At 38.7% G+C, this 19740-nt stretch overlaps 1 protein-coding gene across 1 annotated transcript in view; it reads right to left on the reverse strand.

The window, feature by feature from the left end:
• The window catches only part of LOC122447240 (ATP-binding cassette sub-family C member 4-like), a 914448-nt gene that overhangs the window by 21566 nt on the left and 873142 nt on the right, over window positions 1–19740 (reverse strand). The window contains exons 27-29 of the mRNA XM_043477776.1: window positions 14530–14619; window positions 5353–5525; window positions 4806–4911 (exon numbers count right to left, since the gene is read on the reverse strand). Of these exons, the coding sequence (XP_043333711.1) occupies window positions 4806–4911; window positions 5353–5525; window positions 14530–14619 (369 nt within the window). The remainder of the gene's footprint in view (window positions 1–4805; window positions 4912–5352; window positions 5526–14529; window positions 14620–19740) is intronic.

Genomic DNA, 19740 nt, shown 5'->3' on the forward strand with positions numbered 1-19740 from the left:
GAGCCACCAGGGAAGCCCATATAATGCCAAAGTTTCAGATTAATTATACTCTATCTCTAAGATGAAATTTTAGGCAGCTATTAGAATTGTGCTATAGAAAATTAATTAATGACATGGGGGATTTTAAAAATATATTATTGCTATAAAAATTCTGCTGATGAAATACTCTGTTTTGCATAAGACTAATTATTAAACTAGTAATAGTTCTAATTTTATCCAAATAATATTATAGCACTATACAACTGTTACTTTCTGGTGGTGGGTATTTTGTAATCTTCCCTTTATGAAATTTTAAAAAATTTTTGTATTTCTTCCTTGCACATTTATTGCTTTTTTGTAACAAAAACATATTTTTATGAGTTAGACTCTTCATTTTAAAAAACAGAATAAATGAAAATATCCATCTATCTTTGTTCAGAAATATTCATCAGTGCAACAACATGTAATTATTACACCTTAACACTTGCAGTGACAGGACTTTATGGTGACAGCACTGTTGGTTATGCCCTTTGTCAGCTCTGTCACTTCCCCAGCCCCTCCCCCAGGCTGGCAGCCCACCCTGTGAGCATCAGGCTTTGCAGCAGATTGACTTGTCTTTATGTCCTTAAAGCTTTCAGAACAGACAATCACTTGCTTTCCAGAAAGGAACCGGTACAGGCATCCCTCAGAGTTATTGAGGGTTCAGTTTCAGAACACCAGAATATAGTGAATATTGCAGTAGTGAGTCACATGAATTTTCTGGTTTTCCAAGGCATACAGAGGTTATGTTTACACTATACTATACCCGTAATGCAATAGCATTATGTCTTAAAAAAAAAAAAAAAACACAATGTACAGACCTTAACTTAAAAATAAGGTATTGCTAAAAAGTATTAACCATCATCAGAGACTTCAGTAAATCATAGTAGTAATATCAAAGATCACTGATGTTACAGATCAGCAAAGCAACTGCAATGATAGTGAAAATGTTTGATATATTGTGAGAATTACCAAAAGGTGACACAGAGACATGGAATAAGCAGATGCTGATGGAAAAATGGTGCCTATAGACTTGCTTGATGCAGATTTATGACAAGCTCTCAATTTGTAAAAAATGCAGTATCTGGGAAGCACAATAAAACAAGGTATGTCTATAGTTCTAAAGCAAGCAATAAAAATAAGATTGCCTCCAAAATTGAAGGTTTGAGAAAGAACATTATTTGTGATGTTTTTGCTGAATTGAAAGCCGACTGGTAATCAGAAGCTCTAGAATAACATACAAGGTTTACACCTGGGGTGAATGGAGCACGGAGGACAATCCCCAACCCTGAAGCTGGGGGATTCCTGTCTCTTGATCCCCTGAGGTCTAATCCTGCCATTCCTACCAGAGGAGTCAGCAACCACAACCAGCTCAGACCGAGATGTAAACACGGGGCCAAGCTTAAATCTCCTGGTGGGACCTCCCCATGACATCACTGAATACCTCAACCAGGCAACCTTAAACTGAAGGTCTCCCAACACAGGAGTGGGAAGAGCAGCTCCACAGTGAAGGATAAGATCCTTTCTGGAAACAAGGTCTTTCATCACAAAGGTGACAGGCTCCAAAGAGAACTTGCATATCCCTTCTCCCTCCATCTTCCCCATTCACCCAGATGCTCAGTTTCTGCACCCAGAAACTAGCATCAACTTCTCTCTCTGCCCTCAAGATCCCATGTTCAATCCATCACACAGTCCACATGGCTCCACATCCTTATCCACCCCAAGTCCCACCATCTCATCATTTCCACTGCAGGCACCTTAGACTAAGCCAACAGTCTAGGGAGGGCACATTCTAAGAGAGTGAAGATTGAATCTGGAGAACTTAAAGACCACCAGTGTGGTTTTAGCTGTAAAGGAAGGAGGGAGAACAGAGTGGGACAGAACTAGACAGTTGGGGAGGGACGGGCAGTGCACTGCTTCATTAAACTACTTTAAAGATTTGTTCACAGACATTGACCAAGAGAGAAAAATCTGAGGTTATAGAAATTGACCAGGAGATACTGGTAAGTAAAAGATGCTTGCTCCTTGGAATAAAAGTTATGACAAACCTAGACAGTGTATTAAAAAGCAGAGACATTGCTTTGCTGACAAAAGCCCTTATAGTCAAAGCTGTGGTTTTTCCAGAAGTCACATACTGATGTGAGAGTAGGACCATAAAGAAGGTGGAGTGCCAGCCGAAGAATTGATGCTTTTGAACTGTGGTGCTCGAGAAGACTCTTGAGAGTTCCCTGGACTGCAGGAGATCATCAAGTCAATCCCAAAGGAAATCAACCCTGAATATTCTTTGGAAGGACTTCAGCTGAAGCCCCAATACTTTGGCCACCTGATATGAAGAGCCAATTCACTGGAAAAGACCCTTATGATGGAAAGACTGAAGGCAGGAGGAGGAGGGGATGACAGAGGATGAGATGGTTGGATGGCATCACTGACTCAAAGGACATGAGTATGAGTGAGCTCTGGGAAATAGTGAAGGACGGGGAAGCCTGGCATGCTGCAGTCCACAGGGTTGCAAAGAGTCAGACATGACTGACTGAACAACAAATTGGTAAGTAAAGCATTAAAAAAATGAATGTATTTTCATAAAAACAACAAAGCTGACTGGTTCAGAGGATATAGATGTTCACATCTGCAGATCAGGTGCTGAGTAATAACACTTTAGGACTGACCAGGCAACATGTCCTCCGAATTCTGTCCTTCTTCAGTTTCCCTAACCAAGCACACATGTAAAGCTGTCAGTACTTCTAAGAATTAGATAATAATAATAATCTGCTACCATGAATGTCATTAATGCTATAATACCAAAAACCAAAAATAAATATTCAGCGTACATTTAGGAACAAAGAATTTAATTGAACAGACCCTTAACTGAGCTGGAAATCAAGCCACCTTTCTGCTGCTATGTCTAAAGCCTAGCAAAGGGCTTGAAACAGGTACATTTCACAGCATCATTTATTTATTATGGAAAAATGGTGCTCTGGGGGACAGTCTTTGAAATACAACATTGAGAGGTAAGAACAATAAAGTGACAGGTAAAAGCTAGAAATAAAAGGTTACTTTTCCAATTAGCATTTAAGAACACAAAATGAAGGACTAAGGATGCCTGACACAAAACATTTCTAGAAATTAAGAGTCACTGTTGGACAATCTTGAATGCCACCCCATCTCTCATGAAAGTCTGCAGGTAGAGCCTGCTTCCTACTGTGATGTCTAGTCCAGGTGACAAGACACACTGCTTGGAGCCTAGAGCATCCCTTTGGTTGGGGATGCCCCACTCCTGTCATCTGCCTCCCCAGAGCTCACTCTTGTGCACGCCCAGCTTGGGGAGTGAGGCTACAGGCACTGCCTCAGTGCTGACAGCCTGGTATCTACTCAGTGCCCCACTGATGATCCCATCTGACAATGCATGTGAAGTAGGACAGGAGGTGATATTCCAGAAGCTGCCCAAGAAGTCAAAAGAGATGATATTATTAGCCTTAGACATAAGGAACTGTGGGTATTACTGACCACTCATTGGTGATTATTACCTGTTTTGTATGGACCATAAAAATACATTAAAGTATCTTGCACTCCTTGAGATTATTTGCTAACAAAGTTTTCCCTTTGAGGAATGCTTTTCTTGTTTTATAAAGCCACATCCTAACGTTGATTGAAACTGAGCAAGCAACAGAGGGAAAGGACAAGGGAAGAGATAAAATGAAAATGAGAGAGAAAAGGAATATATGGAGGAAGGAAATAAAGCTAAGGAAGGAAATATTAAATTACTAAGGAAGAAAGAGCCAACCAAACCTGGAAGGAAGATACTAGACAGATAACCAGAGACCAAAGCCTGGAGTCTGCCCTGTGTGCAGAACAGAGCTATTGTGTAAGAGGCTCACTGGTTGTTTATTTAGTCTCTCATGCCTGATTTGCCTTTCTTTCCAAACTCTCATCTGTGATGCAGAAGCTGGGTCTCTGCAAGTCACTGCAAGAGTTCAGAGACTCTTGTGCCAGGTGGCCTTTGTTAGGTCCTGCCAGTAGGGGGCACTAGAGGGAGACTGAAGGTGGGAAACACAGCTAATGTTCTACCTGATTCTGCTACTAGCATCACCTCAGCACTGGGACCTGACTCCACTCCCAGCTATTAGCACATGGAGAACCAGCCCCATGCTGCCCCCTCACAACCGGACAGTGACCTCTCCTTGGAGGTCTGAGCATCAATTTTTTAGGGCCTCTCTTCTGAGTTCTCAGGTTGGAGATCTGTCCTAGAATATGGTAGCTGCTTTCTAAACTCATTACCCCAGTGTTTCATTTTCTAGCCCTCTAATCCCTATGTAATACATTTCTTATATGAAATACTTTCAGTTAAAGTACGGTTTTTCTCACTAGGCCATTTCTTCTCATGGACTTCTGGGAAATTCTACAACTTTAGCCATCAACCTCCTGGCAGTCTAAATTAGAGGCTAAATTTTTGATAAGGGAACCCATGCTGAAACAACTATGACACAGTGAAAATGACTATGTTCTACCCCACTAAAATATGGAGCTATAACTTGGGTTTGGAATATTTAAATGGTTGGCCATCATAAAAAAATGACAATTCAAATAAACTTTTAATATGAAAATATAAGATTATTGGATATATTATTTAATAGTGCATTCTAAAAGTATAGTTAAGTATTTGAGTAACTTTCAGGAATGAGAGCTGAATCTAAGAGAAAAATTAATGGAGGTTCCTATCAAACTTTACATGGAAGGATACACAGAAAATTGAACATAAATGGAAACAACTAAAATGGTAAGGGTCTTACCATTATCCATTCACAGTCAATAATGGTGCTCAACCTGTGTGCAATGGTCAGCACAGTGCACCCTGCAAATCTCTCACGAATTTTTTTTTGTATCAACTCATCAGTTCTAGAAACAAAGAAGTTGATTTAATTCAGTAAAGACAGGAAAAGCAGACTTAAGACTTAAAAATATCCTATGATATTTTTACAATGTTTCAAAAAATCAATACTTTAACATATAGTCTTGTTCCTGAAAAACTAAGTATAAAAAGTCTACTTAGAAATTTACTATTTTTCATAAAATGATGGAAAAGTAGTTTTCCCTCAAAATTGCTTGAAACTCTCAGGAGCTGGATTTAGGAATTCAGCTCTCTTAGGATGCCTCATTACAACATTAACACCATATAACATGTCTTGGCTTTTTCCTTTGTTTTCTGGAATTAATATTATCAACAGATATCCATGAGGCCAAGAGGGCACTTAGAAACATTTCGAAGATTCACTAAACATTTTCCATTTACCACATTTACAAGTCAGATTCAAGATTTCCTGGGGCTCAGCTCCATACCTTGGATCCACATATGATGTGGCTTTGTCAATAATCAATATCTGATTCTTCCTGAGAATAGCCCTGGCAAGACACATCAGTTGTTTCTGACCAACACTCAAATTAAATCCAGATTCTGCTAATTCAGTATTCATTTTAGCAGGAAGATCTTCGATGGATTTTTTAAGTTGCACCTGTGGATACAGAAAGAATGACGTTTTTCTAAGCAAACTGCTCCTGAAGTAGACAAGCCTCTTAGACATTAGAGCTTTGAAATCCTCAGGACTTCTTATGTATCTTACATGTACAGCCAGGTGATGGGGAGAGCTCCTTCCAATGAGTGTTCACCGAGAAAGATGCTGGAGTCAGCTCAGGACAGAAAGATCTCAGTGTCCCCCACCCAACCACAGGACATCCACCAGAAACCCCACCTAGGGGTTAATTAAGGAAGTCACTCAAAAAGTCAAGTTATTTCTCCCAATATGATTGAAACAGAAAAGTTAAAAAGATCTTTATGGTTGAGTCAAGTTTCCCAAATTACATTTTGATAGGAGTTTTTATATGCTAGAGAAAAACTTGCAAAAATTTTTGCAGAAAATCTGGTTCTCTGAAGGTATAATCTTATTGGCCCTTTACTATTTTCTAAATTTTAATATATGCAAGTTCAAACAAGGGCAAACTGCCTTATACATTAGTAATCCTAGAGCCCATTCTGATGATGGTTCTTTCCCAAGTTTAATCCTACAAATAGTGGACTAATAAAGTGCATTTTCTTGAGTGTCATAAATGCATTGTAGTTAATGAAAACACATGAAAAACATTTTATTTCCCCCAGCATATGGATATAGGTAGTTTTTGTTTAGTTGCTGAGTCATGTCCAGTACTTTGCAACCCCATGGACAGCAGCACACCAGTGTTCCTTGTCCTTCACTATTTCTTGGAGTTTGCTCAAACTCATGTCCATTAAGTCGGTGATGCCTTCCAACCATCTTGTCCTCTTTCATACCCTTCTCCACCTGCCTTCCACCTTTCCCAACATCAGGGTCTTTTCCAATGAGTCGTCTCTTCACATAGGGTGGCCAAAGTATTGGAGCTTCAGCTTCATCATCAGTCCTTCCAAGGAAAATTCAGGGTTGATTTCCTTGAGGATAGACTGGTTTGATCTCCTTGCTCTCCAAGGGACTCTCAACAATCTTCTCCAGAACCACAATTCAAAAGCATCAGTTCTTCAGTGCTCAGCCTTCTTTATGGTCCAACTCTCACATTGGTACACGACTACGGGGAAAACCATAGATTTGACTATATGGACTTTGTCAGCAAAGAGGTATCTCTGTTTTTTAATATTCTGTCTAGATTTGTTATAGCTTCTCTTCCAAGTAGCAAGCATCTTTTAATTTCATGGCTGCAGTCACCATCTGTAGTGATTTTGGAGCCCAAGAAAATCAAGTTGGTCAGTTTCCATTGTTTCCCCCATCTATTGTAATGAAGTGATAAGACAGGATGCCATGATCTTAGTTTCTTGAATGTTGAGTTTTAAGCCAGCTTTTTCACTCTCCTCTTTCTCTTTTATTAAGAAACTCTTTAGTTCCTCTTCACTTTCTACTATTAGGGTGGTGTCAGATGCATATCTGACATTATTGATATTTCTCCAAGCAATCTTGATGCCAGCTTGTGCTTTATCCAGTCTGGCATTTCACATGATGTATTCCACATTTAAGTCAAGTAAGCAAGGTGACAATATATAGCCTTGACGTACTCCTTTCCCAATTTGGAACCAGTCCAAATTGTTGCTTTGGAACCAGTTGTCCCAGGTCCGGTTCTAACTGTGATCCTTGACCTGCATACAGATTTCTCAGGAGGCAGGTAACGTGGTCTGGCATTCCTATCTCTTTAAGAATTTTCTAGTTTGTTGTGATCCACACAGTCAAAGGCTTTAGTGTAGTCAATGAAGCAGATGTTTTTCTGGAATTCTCTTCCTTTTTTTGATGATCCAATGGATGTTGGTAATTTTATCTCCAGTTCTTCTGGCTTTTCTAAATTCAGTTTGTACATTTGGAAGTTCTTGGTTCATGTACAGTTGAAGCCTAGCATGAAGGATTTTGAGCATTACCTTGCTAGCATGTGAAATAAGTGCAATTGTGTGGTAATTTGAACATCCTTTGGCACCATCCTTCTTTGGGATTGGAATGAAGACTGACCTTTTCCAGTCCTGTGGCCACTGCTGAGTCCTCCAAATTTGCTGGCATATTGAGTGTAGCACTTGAACAGCATCATCTTTTAGGATTTTAAATAGATCAGCTTGAATTCCATCACCACCACTAGCTTTGTTCACCATGATGCTTCCTAAGGCCCACTTGACTTCACACTCCAGGATGTCTGTTTCTAAGTGAGTGATCACACCATTGTGGCTATTTGTGTCATTAAGACCTTTTTTTTTTTTTATGGTTCTTCCATGTATTCTTGCCACCTCTTCTTAATACCTTCTGCTTCTGTTAGGTCCACACAGTTTCTGTCCTTTATTGTGCCCATCCTTGCAGGAAATGTTGCCTTGGTATTGCTAATTTTCTTGAAGAGATCACTAGACTTTCCTTTTCTATTGTTTTCCTTTATCTATTTGCATTGATCACTTAGGAAGGCTTTCTTATCTCTCTGTGCTATTCTTTGGAACTCTGCATTGAGATAGGTATATCTTTCCTTTTCTCCTTTGCCTTTTGCGTCTCTTCTTTTCTCAGCTATTTGTAAGGCCTTCTCAGACAACCATTTTGCCTTTTTGCATTTCTTTTTCTTGGGGATGGTTTTGTTCACCACCTCCTGTAGAGTGTTACAAACCTCTGTCCATAGATTTTCAGGCACTCTGTCTATCAGAACTAATCCCTTGAATCTACTTGTCACTTCCACTGTATAATTTGTAAGGGATTTGTTTTAGGTTACATCAGAATTGCTTGTGGTTTTCCCTACTTTCTTCAATTTAAGCTTGAATTTTGCAATAAGGAGTTCATGATCTGAGCCATAGTCAGCTCCCGGTCTTGTTTTTGCTGACTGTATAGGGCTTCTCCATCTTCAGCTGCAAAGAATATATCAATCTAATATATCAATATATCTAATATATTAATTAATATATTATAATTAATTAACTAACTATATATGATATATTAATATAATATATCTAATATATCAATCTAATTTCAGTATTGACCATCTGGTGATCTCCATGTGTACAGTTGTCTCTTGTGTTGTTGGAAGAGGGTGTTTGGTATGACCAGCACATTCTCTTGGCAAAACTCTGTTAGCCTTTGCCCTGCTTCATTTTGTACTCCAAGGCCAGACTTGCCTGTTACTCCAGGTATTTCTTGACTTGCCTGTTACTCCAGGTATTTCTTGACTTCTTTGCATTTCAGTTCCCTATGATGAAGAAAACATCTTTTTTTTTTTTTATGTTAGTTCTAGAAGGTCTTATAGGTCTTCATAGAAATGTTCAACTTCAGCTTTTTTGGCATTAGTGGTTGGGGCATAGACTTGGATTATGGTTTTCCTTGGAAATGAACCGAGATCATTTTGTCATTTTTGACACTGCACCCAAGTACTGGAATTTGGACTCTTTTGTTGACTTTTTTTCATTTTTGCAGCCAAACAAAAATAAACTGAAGACTTGAAGCCAGGCAGCCTGGGCATAAGTCTTGCCTGGCTGTGTCAACTGGGCAAGTTCCTGAACCTACTCTATCTTAGCTTCCTGAACTCTAAGACTATAACATCATAATTATAAAGCTGTGTACCTCCTAACATTGTGAAGAATACTAAATGAGTCAGTACATGTAGAATTTATAACAGATCAATAGATATTGCCCATTATTAATAATGCTATCAGCTAGCCTCTCCTCATGTTCTGCTTCACTTTCCTCCTTTGCATGTATCAGCACTGAGATTTTGTTACGTATGCATTGGCTTGCTTTTCAACTTCTCCAGGAGAACTTAAGCTCCAAAAGGACAGACATTTTGTCTCTTGACGACTGTGATAGCCCCAGAATCTGAAACATTGCCTGACAAGCTCTCAGTAGCTATTTGTTGGCTGGATGAAGGTGGGCTTCCCTGGTGGCTCAGTGGTAAAGAATCCACCTGCCAGGCAGGAGACTTGGGTTCGATCCTGGGTGAGATCTCCCAGTTAAGGAAATCACAACCCACTCCAGTATTCTTCACTGAGAAACCCCATGGAGAGAGGAGCATGGTGGGCTATAGTTCCTGGGGTTGCAGAACAGTCAGACATGACAAACAGCAACAACCTGAATGAAGGCATAAGTGACTCTAATTGCATGACATATCTGTTCCTGTAAATTAGAAACTAAATTCATATGGATAAATAATTTATATAAAACACTGCTTTCTTATTAAGTGTAATTATAAAAAGGATATATTCTTATAACAATTAACTGGCTCCAAGATATCATATCACACTTTAAACAAAGGAAAGCACTGAAAAAGTTATAATTTAAGGAAAATAGAACAAATAATTACTATTCAAAACTATACACCTCAGTATAGAATACTCCAGATTGTTTTTGACCTTGGGAAAATAATAGAATATAGCAAAACTGAAAAATAATAAATTGGGCTTATAAGGCACCCTGTTTCTATCATCCTTGTGTGCACTATATGTAGTAGGTGCCAATGCTCCTCACAGGAGGTGAACACAGATGTCAAGTGGTTTTAAAATTTTGTGGAACTTTCTTACTTTAAACAAAAAAAAATCTGGTGTGGGCCCGAAGGAGACACTGAAATGCAATCAACAGATGGGGAAGAGCTTTTACTAAAGCAGGGCCAGCAGTAAAGGAAGTTCACCTAACACAAGGCCCAGGGAAATGGACGTGACCTGTTGCCACCGCAAGGACTGAATCACGTGGTTCCTGATGCAGAGGCTGCTGACACCCAGATTTCTGAATCTTGGTTTCCTGTGTGATGAGACACACTTGTGTCCTAACAGAGACACTATCAATGTCAGACATTTAACCACACAATATCTTCCCAGTTTTGACAGGACATTTTTGTTATTGTTTAGTTGCTAAGTTGTGGATTTTATGGACTGTAGCTTGCCAGGTTCCTCTGTCTATGGGATTTCCCAGGCAAGAATATTGGGGTGGGTTACCATTTCCTCCTTCAGGGAATCTTCCCAACTCAGGGATCAGCACCACTTCTCCTCCATTGCAGGCAAACTCTTTATCACTGAGCAACTGGGAAAGCCCCCATACTATACTCTTAATTCCAAATCCCAGTATCTAAGATGTTTTGTTTTTGCTTTTAACTCAAGCAACACATCAATGATTCATTTCCAGAGTTTTATCTACTATGACCTTTTAACCTCTGAGTGATATAAAGTGCTTCATCTTCAGGTACTACTCATGTTATATTTTTGGAGCTTCCTTTGCTTTTTAACACCCCAATAGCACTAATTTCTGATGAACTTTCATCAGTTCACAGTAAGTTGGCAAGTTTTCAGTACATGAAAAATGTATTTTCAGCATATTTACAAAAATAACCAAAATGAGACAGGCAACATCCATAGGACTGTCTTCCTTGAATGTCCATCTCTGCCAAGGAAGAAGGAGGAAACAGAACTAGAGGGCCTTAAAAAAATTTTTAAGCCATCTTTTCAATTGAAGTTCATAAAGAGGAAAACATAGTGGTTCCCTCCTACTCATTCTCAGGTTAACTCTGTGAACTTGGGTTCACATATCCGGTTAGGCATCATTTACAAATTAATAACTAGGGTTTTTGGTTCACTTAAGAACTGACCATTGATTTAGTGATAACCTCTTGATGAGGGTGAAGGAGGAGAGTGAAAAAGCTGGCTTAAAACTCAACATTAAGAAAACTAAGATCATGGCATCCAGTCCCATCATTTCATGGCAAATAGAAGGGGAAAAGATAGAAGCAGTGACAGATTTCCTTGTCTTGGGCTCTAAAATCAGTGCAGATGGTAACTGTAGCCTTGAAATTAGAAGATGATTGTTTCTTGGCAGGAAAGCTATGACAAAACTAGACAGTGTGTTAAAAAGCAAAGATATCACTTTGCTGACAAAGGTCCGTATAATCAAACCTATGGTCTTTCCAGTACTCATGTACAGATGCGAGAGCTGGGCAATAACAGAGCGCTGAAGAATTGATGATTTTGAACTGTGGTACTGGAGAACACTATTGAGAGTCCCATGGAAAACAACATCAAACTAGTCAATCTTAAAGGAAATCAACCCTGAATATTCTCTGGAAGGACTGATGCTGAAGCTGACACTCCAATATTTTGGCCACCTGATGCAAACAGTTGACTCACTGGAAAAGACCCCGATGCTATGAAAGATTGAAGACAGAAGGAGAAGAGGGAGACAGAGGATGAGATGGCTGGATGGCATCATCTATTCAATGGGCATGAACTTGGGCAAACTCCAGGAGATGGTGAGGGACAGGAAAGCCTGGCATGCTGTAGTCCATGGGGTCACAAAGAGTCAGAAGTGACTTAACAACTGAACAACAATAACTTAGAGTGATAAATCACCCCTTTATCCAGACCCTCTAGGAATTATTTCTTTATCACATTTGTATTTTTATTCATTTTTAATTGAATTCATTTATTCATTTTTCAATAAGTTATTTGGTAGGTTTTTCTTTTAAAACAGTCATAAGGGATCAGTTCCTAGAGAAATATAGTGATGGGATGATTTCTCTACGTGACATCACCAAAGTTAACAGGGTTAATTCCAGAAGCAATACATGGAAACCACATACTTCACTTTGTGAAATAAACTCACATTTCTTTCTTTTTACAGAAAGTTCCAGATGTAGTTTAAATAGAAGCAGATCTTAGTATTATCTATCACTTCAGCATTTTTATAATTTAGATTAACATTGCCTCTCTGTCCACAGAACAATATGTTCTAAAATTCTGGAGTAATGCTACCTGAGAATCTGTGAAGAAAGGTCTCAATCTGGGAAACAAATAGAAAAATAACTTACCAGTACTTCCAGTTATTTTTTTATGTGTCCCAATTTCACCATTAAATTTGTCCTATGAATTCAAGAGTAGTGGATCATCCTATTTTTCTTTACGTTTAATGGTTAAATGCTCTACACACCTCTTATAGAATTTTACTATAAAAGACTCACAAACTTAAATGAAATCAGAGGTGCACTGCTTTTCAGGCAGGAGAGGGTAAAGCAATCAACCCAATTTAAGAAAACAAAATCCACATGCTGCTGAAAAGCAGGGTAGGTATAAAGACTCAGTGGTGACATCCTTCAGAAACCAGAATTACTGGCTGGAAATGGTCTTACGTCCAAATCAGCCTGCTCACAGTCAAGGCTCATGTGTATATTACAGATTTCAGAGCTTCCCTGGAAGGGTGACACTAAATGACAAACATACCAATTCAAACTAACATGAACAATCAGTCTCTCAGATTTGTGTAACAACAACAAAAAAGATTTTAAAAAATATGCCACACTTCTCTGAAATGAAAAGATCAAACATTTAGTAGTTATTTAGGTAGAGTGTTTTCCCTGTGTTTTCCTCTAAGAGTTTCATAGTATCTGGTCTTACATTTAGGTTTTCAATCCACTTTGAGTTTATTTTTGTATATGGTATTAGGGAGTATTCTAATTTTATTCTTTTACACATAGCTGTCCAGTTTTCCCAGCATCACTTACCGAAGAGACCACCTTTTCTCCATTGTATATTCTTGGCTACTTTTTTGGAGATTAGGTGACCACAGGTATGTGAGTTCATCTCTGAGCTTTCCGTCCTGTTCCATTGATCCATATTTCAGATTTTGTGCCAGTGCCATACCATCTTGTTTACTCTAGCTCTGTATTGAACTGGCCAAAAAGTTCATGTAAGTTTTTCCATAAAATCTTATGTAACAAACTTTTTGGCCAACTCAATAATATATTCTGAAGTCATGGAGTCTAATTCCTCCAGCTTCGTTTTTCTTTCTCAAGACTGCTTTGGCTACTTGCGGTCTTTGGTGTTTCCATTAAAACCATAAAATTTTTGGCTCTAATTCTATGAAAAATGCCATTGGTAATTTGACAGGGATTATATTTAATCTGTAGATTCTTTGAGTAGTATAGTCATTTTCATAATATTGTTTCTTCCAATCCAAGAACATGGTATATCCCTCTATCTGGTTTGCATCATCTTTGATTTCTTCTGTCAGTATCTTGTAGTCTTATGAGTACAGGTCATTTGCCTCCTTAGGTAGGTTTATTCCTAGGTATTTTATTCTTTTTGTTGCAATGGTAAATGGGATTGTTTTCTCAATTTCTCTTTCTGATCTTTCATCGTTAATGTACAGGATTGCTCATGCTTACTTTTTAAAAGCAAAAGACTGTGTTAGGTCCCAGGAGAAACTGAAGTCTGTCTATGGCTTAGAAGTCTAGAGTTTCTTCCATCAGTAGAATTGATTTGTAAAATGAGTGCAATAAACAAAATAGTTTGTATTAAAATACAAACTGATAGCAACTTAATAGTCAAAAATTTTTTTCATCCAAGGGTGAGGAAATTCAAAGAGTGGGGCAAGGGAAAACACGACACAAATAACAGAAAATTCTCTATAAATGAACCTACTCATATAACAACTGAGCAGATGTTCCAGGGTTCTGTTACCTGCATTAATGCTATAGCATTAGAACCACATAATTGCCAATAAATAATCATCATTAATTCTGACTATATAATTTATATTTATAAACACTTCCCTATGAAACTTCTACATTTTATCAGTATGATCTTGTTTATATCTTTTAGTTAATAAGGAAAAACTACTATTGTCTCCACTTAGTAGATATTTCCTAAGATCAGAGGAATAAAATGAATATTGGAGTGTAATGAAGTAATTAATTCACTAGGTCACTGGTAGAATTTGATCCCACAGTTTTAACATCTAATTGAGTACTCTGTTAAGGACAAGATAATGTAGCTATTTGTTCAGGGTTCTAGGGAAATAGATAAAATGAAAATATGTCGCATTATATTGTTGATTTTCATCATCATCAATACATATATTTTTAAGTGCACCCATGTCATCACTGTTTTCCTAGGAGGTAAACTAAGTCAGTGAAACTAATACGCTAACCTCAAATATCTGTAATGCTATAAATGTAAACACATAGATACTGATGCTAACAAGTTAATTACAGGTACTATTAATAAATTACCTCTTCTAAGGCATTCCACAGTTCGTTATCCGTATGCTCATTAAAGGGATCCAGATTTTTCCTCATTGTTCCAGTGAATAAAACAGGTTCCTAAATACCCCAAAATAGTGAATGTTATTACCTTAACCTCTTTTCATTTTATTCCAATGTGTACAGAATATCAATATTAAAATACAAAAACATCTAAATTCATTAATTATTAATAATAAAGTTGCAAATGTGAGTTTACAAAGTATCTCTAAAATAATTTTCCATTGTAAAAAGTATGCTACAAAATATCTTCTGGACTACTGAACACTAACAGAAGAAAGCATTGAAGAAGTTTTTTTCATCTTAAGGAAAAAACTGAAGACAAAGGAAGATTTGATTAAAAAAAAAATACCATGCTGGTAATAAATATCTGCTTAACACTCACACAAACTGAGGAAATAGTAACATGAGAAACTTAACATTAAGATCTACATAAATTAACTGTCAATCATGGTGTGACTAGGAAATACCAACAGCATGATTAGTAGAGGTTTGTGCCTCAAAGCAAAATATTAAATATTTACACATTAGCACTGAAGAATAAACTAGGCTATTTTCTCCATTGGTCAGACTGTCTTCTAGGATCTAGGATCTCTCCACATGTGTGAAATGAACATCCCCCCATGTGTAAGGGGAACGTCAGCTCCTGGGGTCTGCAGCACGTCTGTCCATGGAGAGATCTCCTCTGATTCTGCATCAGCTGGTCCCACGTTCTCTAACCTGTGTGTCAGGATGACCTGCCTCACAGAACCTCATTACTATCTGCAAGACCAGGAGGACCTGAAACCCACTGTGGCCTGTGTCATGATACTTTAGTTTAAATAGTTCTTCCTTTTCATCTGCTTCAGGAGGAGCCACAAGTAAGTTACTCTGGAAATATATGCCTCCTCTTGGCCTCAAGAAAGAATCCTGTACATAAGCTCATGTAGGCCATTTACATTTTCTTCTGGAAGGTTCAGTAAGCCAGGTCATAAGAATATGGGCAGCAGTGAAGAGTCCAATAAGCTCCTTCCAGTGAAAGGGGCAGAACAGGAGAGGCACATGTGTGGGAAGAAGAGACCTGACTCTTCCACAGATGCCCGGAACTGCTCGGAATCCCCACATTCAAATCCCGCCTGGCCTTGGGGCTGGACTTTCCTCCTCACTTCACAAAAGCCTAAGAGGAAAGATGAAGATAGACAGACATTTATTTTCCCTAGTCATGAGGAAGAATGATACTTAGGAAGCCTTCCAAACCTTCCTTCAATATGGTCTCAGTTTTAAGTCTGGTGAGAGAGAAATGAATACAGAAAATTCAGGGTGTGCCACCAAAAGAGAGATATCCCTGAGCAAATCCACAAAAAGACATTATAAAGGGAGATTTATTTGCACAAAGTTGATTAAGTGGCCAATATATTTCCAAAGCACTGAAAATCACTAGTCATACAATATTTCAGAATGAGTACTGAACTAAAAAAACTTGAGACTCAAATTTAAGGTCTCCATTAAGACTCGAATTTAGGATCAAAAATTAAACAACCATCTAAACAATGGTAAGCATTCCTTATCAGGGGAATAACCATCATTCTACTTCAGATTTTTATAAAAACTTGTTACTCTTTGTAATTATCAACCTTAAGATTCCCACATGCAGATGTTTTCTCATCCTTCAGCTGCCTCCACAAGGTTTACACAAGCGACATAGCCAGGCGAGGGGAGGCTGGTCCCCAATAGTCTTCCTTCTTTTCTTCCCCATCTTGCCTCCATTTTCCAGGTCCTTTCAAGTAAGCAGGCTACTCCCTGCATACAGTCTCAATTGGTGTTCTTTCTGGGGACATATTTAACTATTTCAGATCCTGAGCATAAAGAACACACATACCTCAGCTACCTGTTATGTTTAAGGAAATTATTTAAGAAGAACTTTCATTTTTGCTTATTCCTGAAATTTTGAACAGAATTTGAGTACCTTCTAAAGAACACAGTATTCATCTCTGAAAGTTCCCCCCAGGACTGCTGGTCTATGTCCCCCCTCCCCTGTCTCCACTCCTACCCAGGTCCCTGTTACCATCACATCTCCACCAGTTCTGACCTGTTCATGCGGGGTCAGCAGTGACAGGGATGATCCTTGGAGGAAGAGATACCACCATGGAAGCTCTCTGCTCCTTCCAGGATCACAGGGACCAGGGATCCAGGGAAGATGGTGTGAGCCTGGCTCAGATAAGAGAGGTGACTCAAAGAAACAGCACTGGGCTCCCCCTCTGCAGAGTCTGCTCTCAGCTTCCTAAGTTCCCTACAGTGGGGTGTTGAGACACAAGCATCACTGCTTCCTACTCATTTGGGGGGAAGAGGAATGTAAGTTTTTGCACTTAGACAAGTAAATTCAAGTAACCAAACTAACAGACTTTCTCTAACTCTGCAGCTAGCAAGACTCTGTAAAGACAAAGGGCTCATGGTTGGGGAGGGATAACATTTTGAGAATCTTCTCCTGACACATATCAGCCCAGGACACACAAGTGCATAAACCCACTTCTAAACTGATATTGTCCAAATGAGGGCAGAGCAATAGAAGTAGCATCTTCTGGCTTTGCTCTATCCTTATTCACTCTTGCTATGGTTTGAGGAGTCCTTTCAAATGGGACGGTAGGAAAAATGGGTAAAATATCTGATGAGTACAACATAGCTGATGCTTTTGAACTGTGGTGTGGAGAAGATTCTTGAGAATCCCTTGGACTGCAAGGAGATCAAACCAGTCAATCCTAAAGGAAATCAACCTGGAATAGTCACTGGAAGAACTGATGCTGAAGCTGAGGCTTCAATACTTTGGCCATCTGATGTGAAGAGTTGACTCACTGGAAAAGACCCTGAAGCTGGGAAAGATTGAAGGCAGGAGGAGAAGGGGATGGTTGGATGGCATCACTGACTCGATGGACATGAGTTTGAGCAAGCTCTGGGAGTTGGTGATGGACAGGGAATCCTGGCGTGCTGCAATCCATGGGGTCACAAAGAGTTGGACACGACTGAGAAGTGGACAAGGTGGAGACTGGAGAGTGTAGCTCTCTGTCATATGACTGGTACTTTGGGTTTTACTCTGCTGTGATGGGAGTCTTTGGAGATAAAAAAACTCTTCGCTTTACAATTGAAATACTGTGAATCAACTATACTTCAATTAAAAAAAATAGACACGCATAAAACTTGAATCCTGGCTCTGCCCCTTACTTGAAAAGTAGTATAAGCTCCCAGTGGCTCAGTTTTTAAATTTTTCAGATAAGGATAACAACAAATTGTGAGGATTAAGCAGGAAATGATGGAATAAGAAAATAAAATGTGTTAACCACTCCATAAATGTTAGGAATTATTATTAATACTCATGTAACTTGTCAGGGACTGTAGCAAACACTAGAGGAACAGAAATGAGGGATACAGGCCCTGTCCTCAAAGAGAGAAATAAAATAGCCAAGAGAGTGGGGAGGGCTGAGAAAAAGGCTGGAGGTCTTGGTGGGGGATTGGGAAGAAAGAGTGTGTACAAGGTGATGGTCAGGAAAGAAGCTGGTGGGAGGAAAGCCAGAAATCAAAATACAAAAAACAGTTTAGTCTGATTTCTTGGTCTTGGTGGAAAATGTTAGATACTTTTCTCTGTTATGCTTTTCCCCAAAATTCCTATTGTGGTTTTTCTTTTTTGGTTGTTTCTATTTTCTGTTTCTTGGCTTTACTATTCATATTTATGTAAACAATTTAGTTTTTATTATTAAACAATAAATATAAAGAAAATCACCAAAGACCATGAACACATAAACAGAAATTAAAGAGTAAAGTCATTTCAGAAGGTGTTACTCTTTTACTTATGTAGAAATAATAGCCAAAAGGCCAGTGCCCTGATTCTTAAGAATAATAACAGTTCCTGATGACTGAGCATTCCTAAGAATGAGACATGGGCACAAACATTATCTCACTAAGTTACATCTTCACAATAAATCTGTGGGTCAGTGATTTCCAGACCAGGTTTAAGGATGAGGATGTTGAAGCTTGGCAGCCGAGTGACATCATCAAGGCCCCACAGTCGACGAGGCAGAGAAGGAATAAACTATGGTCACACTAACACTTGGTCTACACTCTCAAACATTCTAGCCCTGTCTGCCTCCTGAATGGCTTCCTGGGAATCTTTACACATTGCAAGTTCTCTCCAGATTCTTTCTCTTTAGTCAACCAACACTGCACCTTGGAGACAAAGGCATATAAAGTGGAATCTGCATGGATACAAAGCTTCACACTGATTTGTAAGCACGCTCTCAGGAGTGTGTACCTAGAACATGCTCAAAGGAAGGATGGAAACAAACAGAACAGAACCAAAACATGCTGATGTCAAGGCATGTTTAGTCTTTGCTCAGATGTGCTTCCAAACATTATTGGCAGAGCCAAGAATCAACTAATGTTATTTATTTACAGTTATTTTATGTACACAAGCATACAACTTTTTCCTATTAAGAAGCATTAAAAAGAATGCAGGGCATGTTTCTAAAGCTTTGCATCCAAGGATATGAGAGGACTTTATAGACATGACCTTTATTTCTACTAATTAATCTCACATGGCCATTTCAGAGATGAATACCATCAAAACATGTAACTTGGGAATTCAGTTCAGTGGTGTTAAATACATTCACATTGATGTACAGCCATCACCACCATCCATCCTCAGATCTCCTTTCATCTTGAAGAACAGAAACTCTGTACCCATTAAACAACAACTCCCCTCTCCTGGCCACTCCTGGCACCCACCATTCTACCTCCTATATCCATGAATTTACTATTCTAGGTAACTCCTGTTAGTAGAATCATACATTATTTGTCCTTTGTGACTGGTTTATTTCACTTAGCTTAATTTTTTCAAGGTTCATCTGTGCTGTAGCATGTGTCAGAATTTCCTCCTTTTTTAAGGCTGAGTAATATTCTATTGTATGTATGCACCACATTTTGCTTGTTGATTCATCTGTTAACGGACCCTTGGGCGCCTCCATCTTTTTGCTGTTGAGAATTATGCTGCTATAACATGCATGTTCCAGTATCTCTTCAAGACCTTTCTTCCAATTCTTTTAGGTTTATACTCTAAAGTAGAATTGCTAGGTCACATGATAATTCTATCATTAACTTTTCAGAGCAACCAACAAGTTGATTTCTGTAGTGGTTGCACTATTTTACTTTCCTATC

Source organism: Cervus canadensis, chromosome 9, assembly GCF_019320065.1.
Source record: "Cervus canadensis isolate Bull #8, Minnesota chromosome 9, ASM1932006v1, whole genome shotgun sequence".
Classification (NCBI taxonomy): Eukaryota; Metazoa; Chordata; class Mammalia; order Artiodactyla; family Cervidae; genus Cervus; species Cervus canadensis.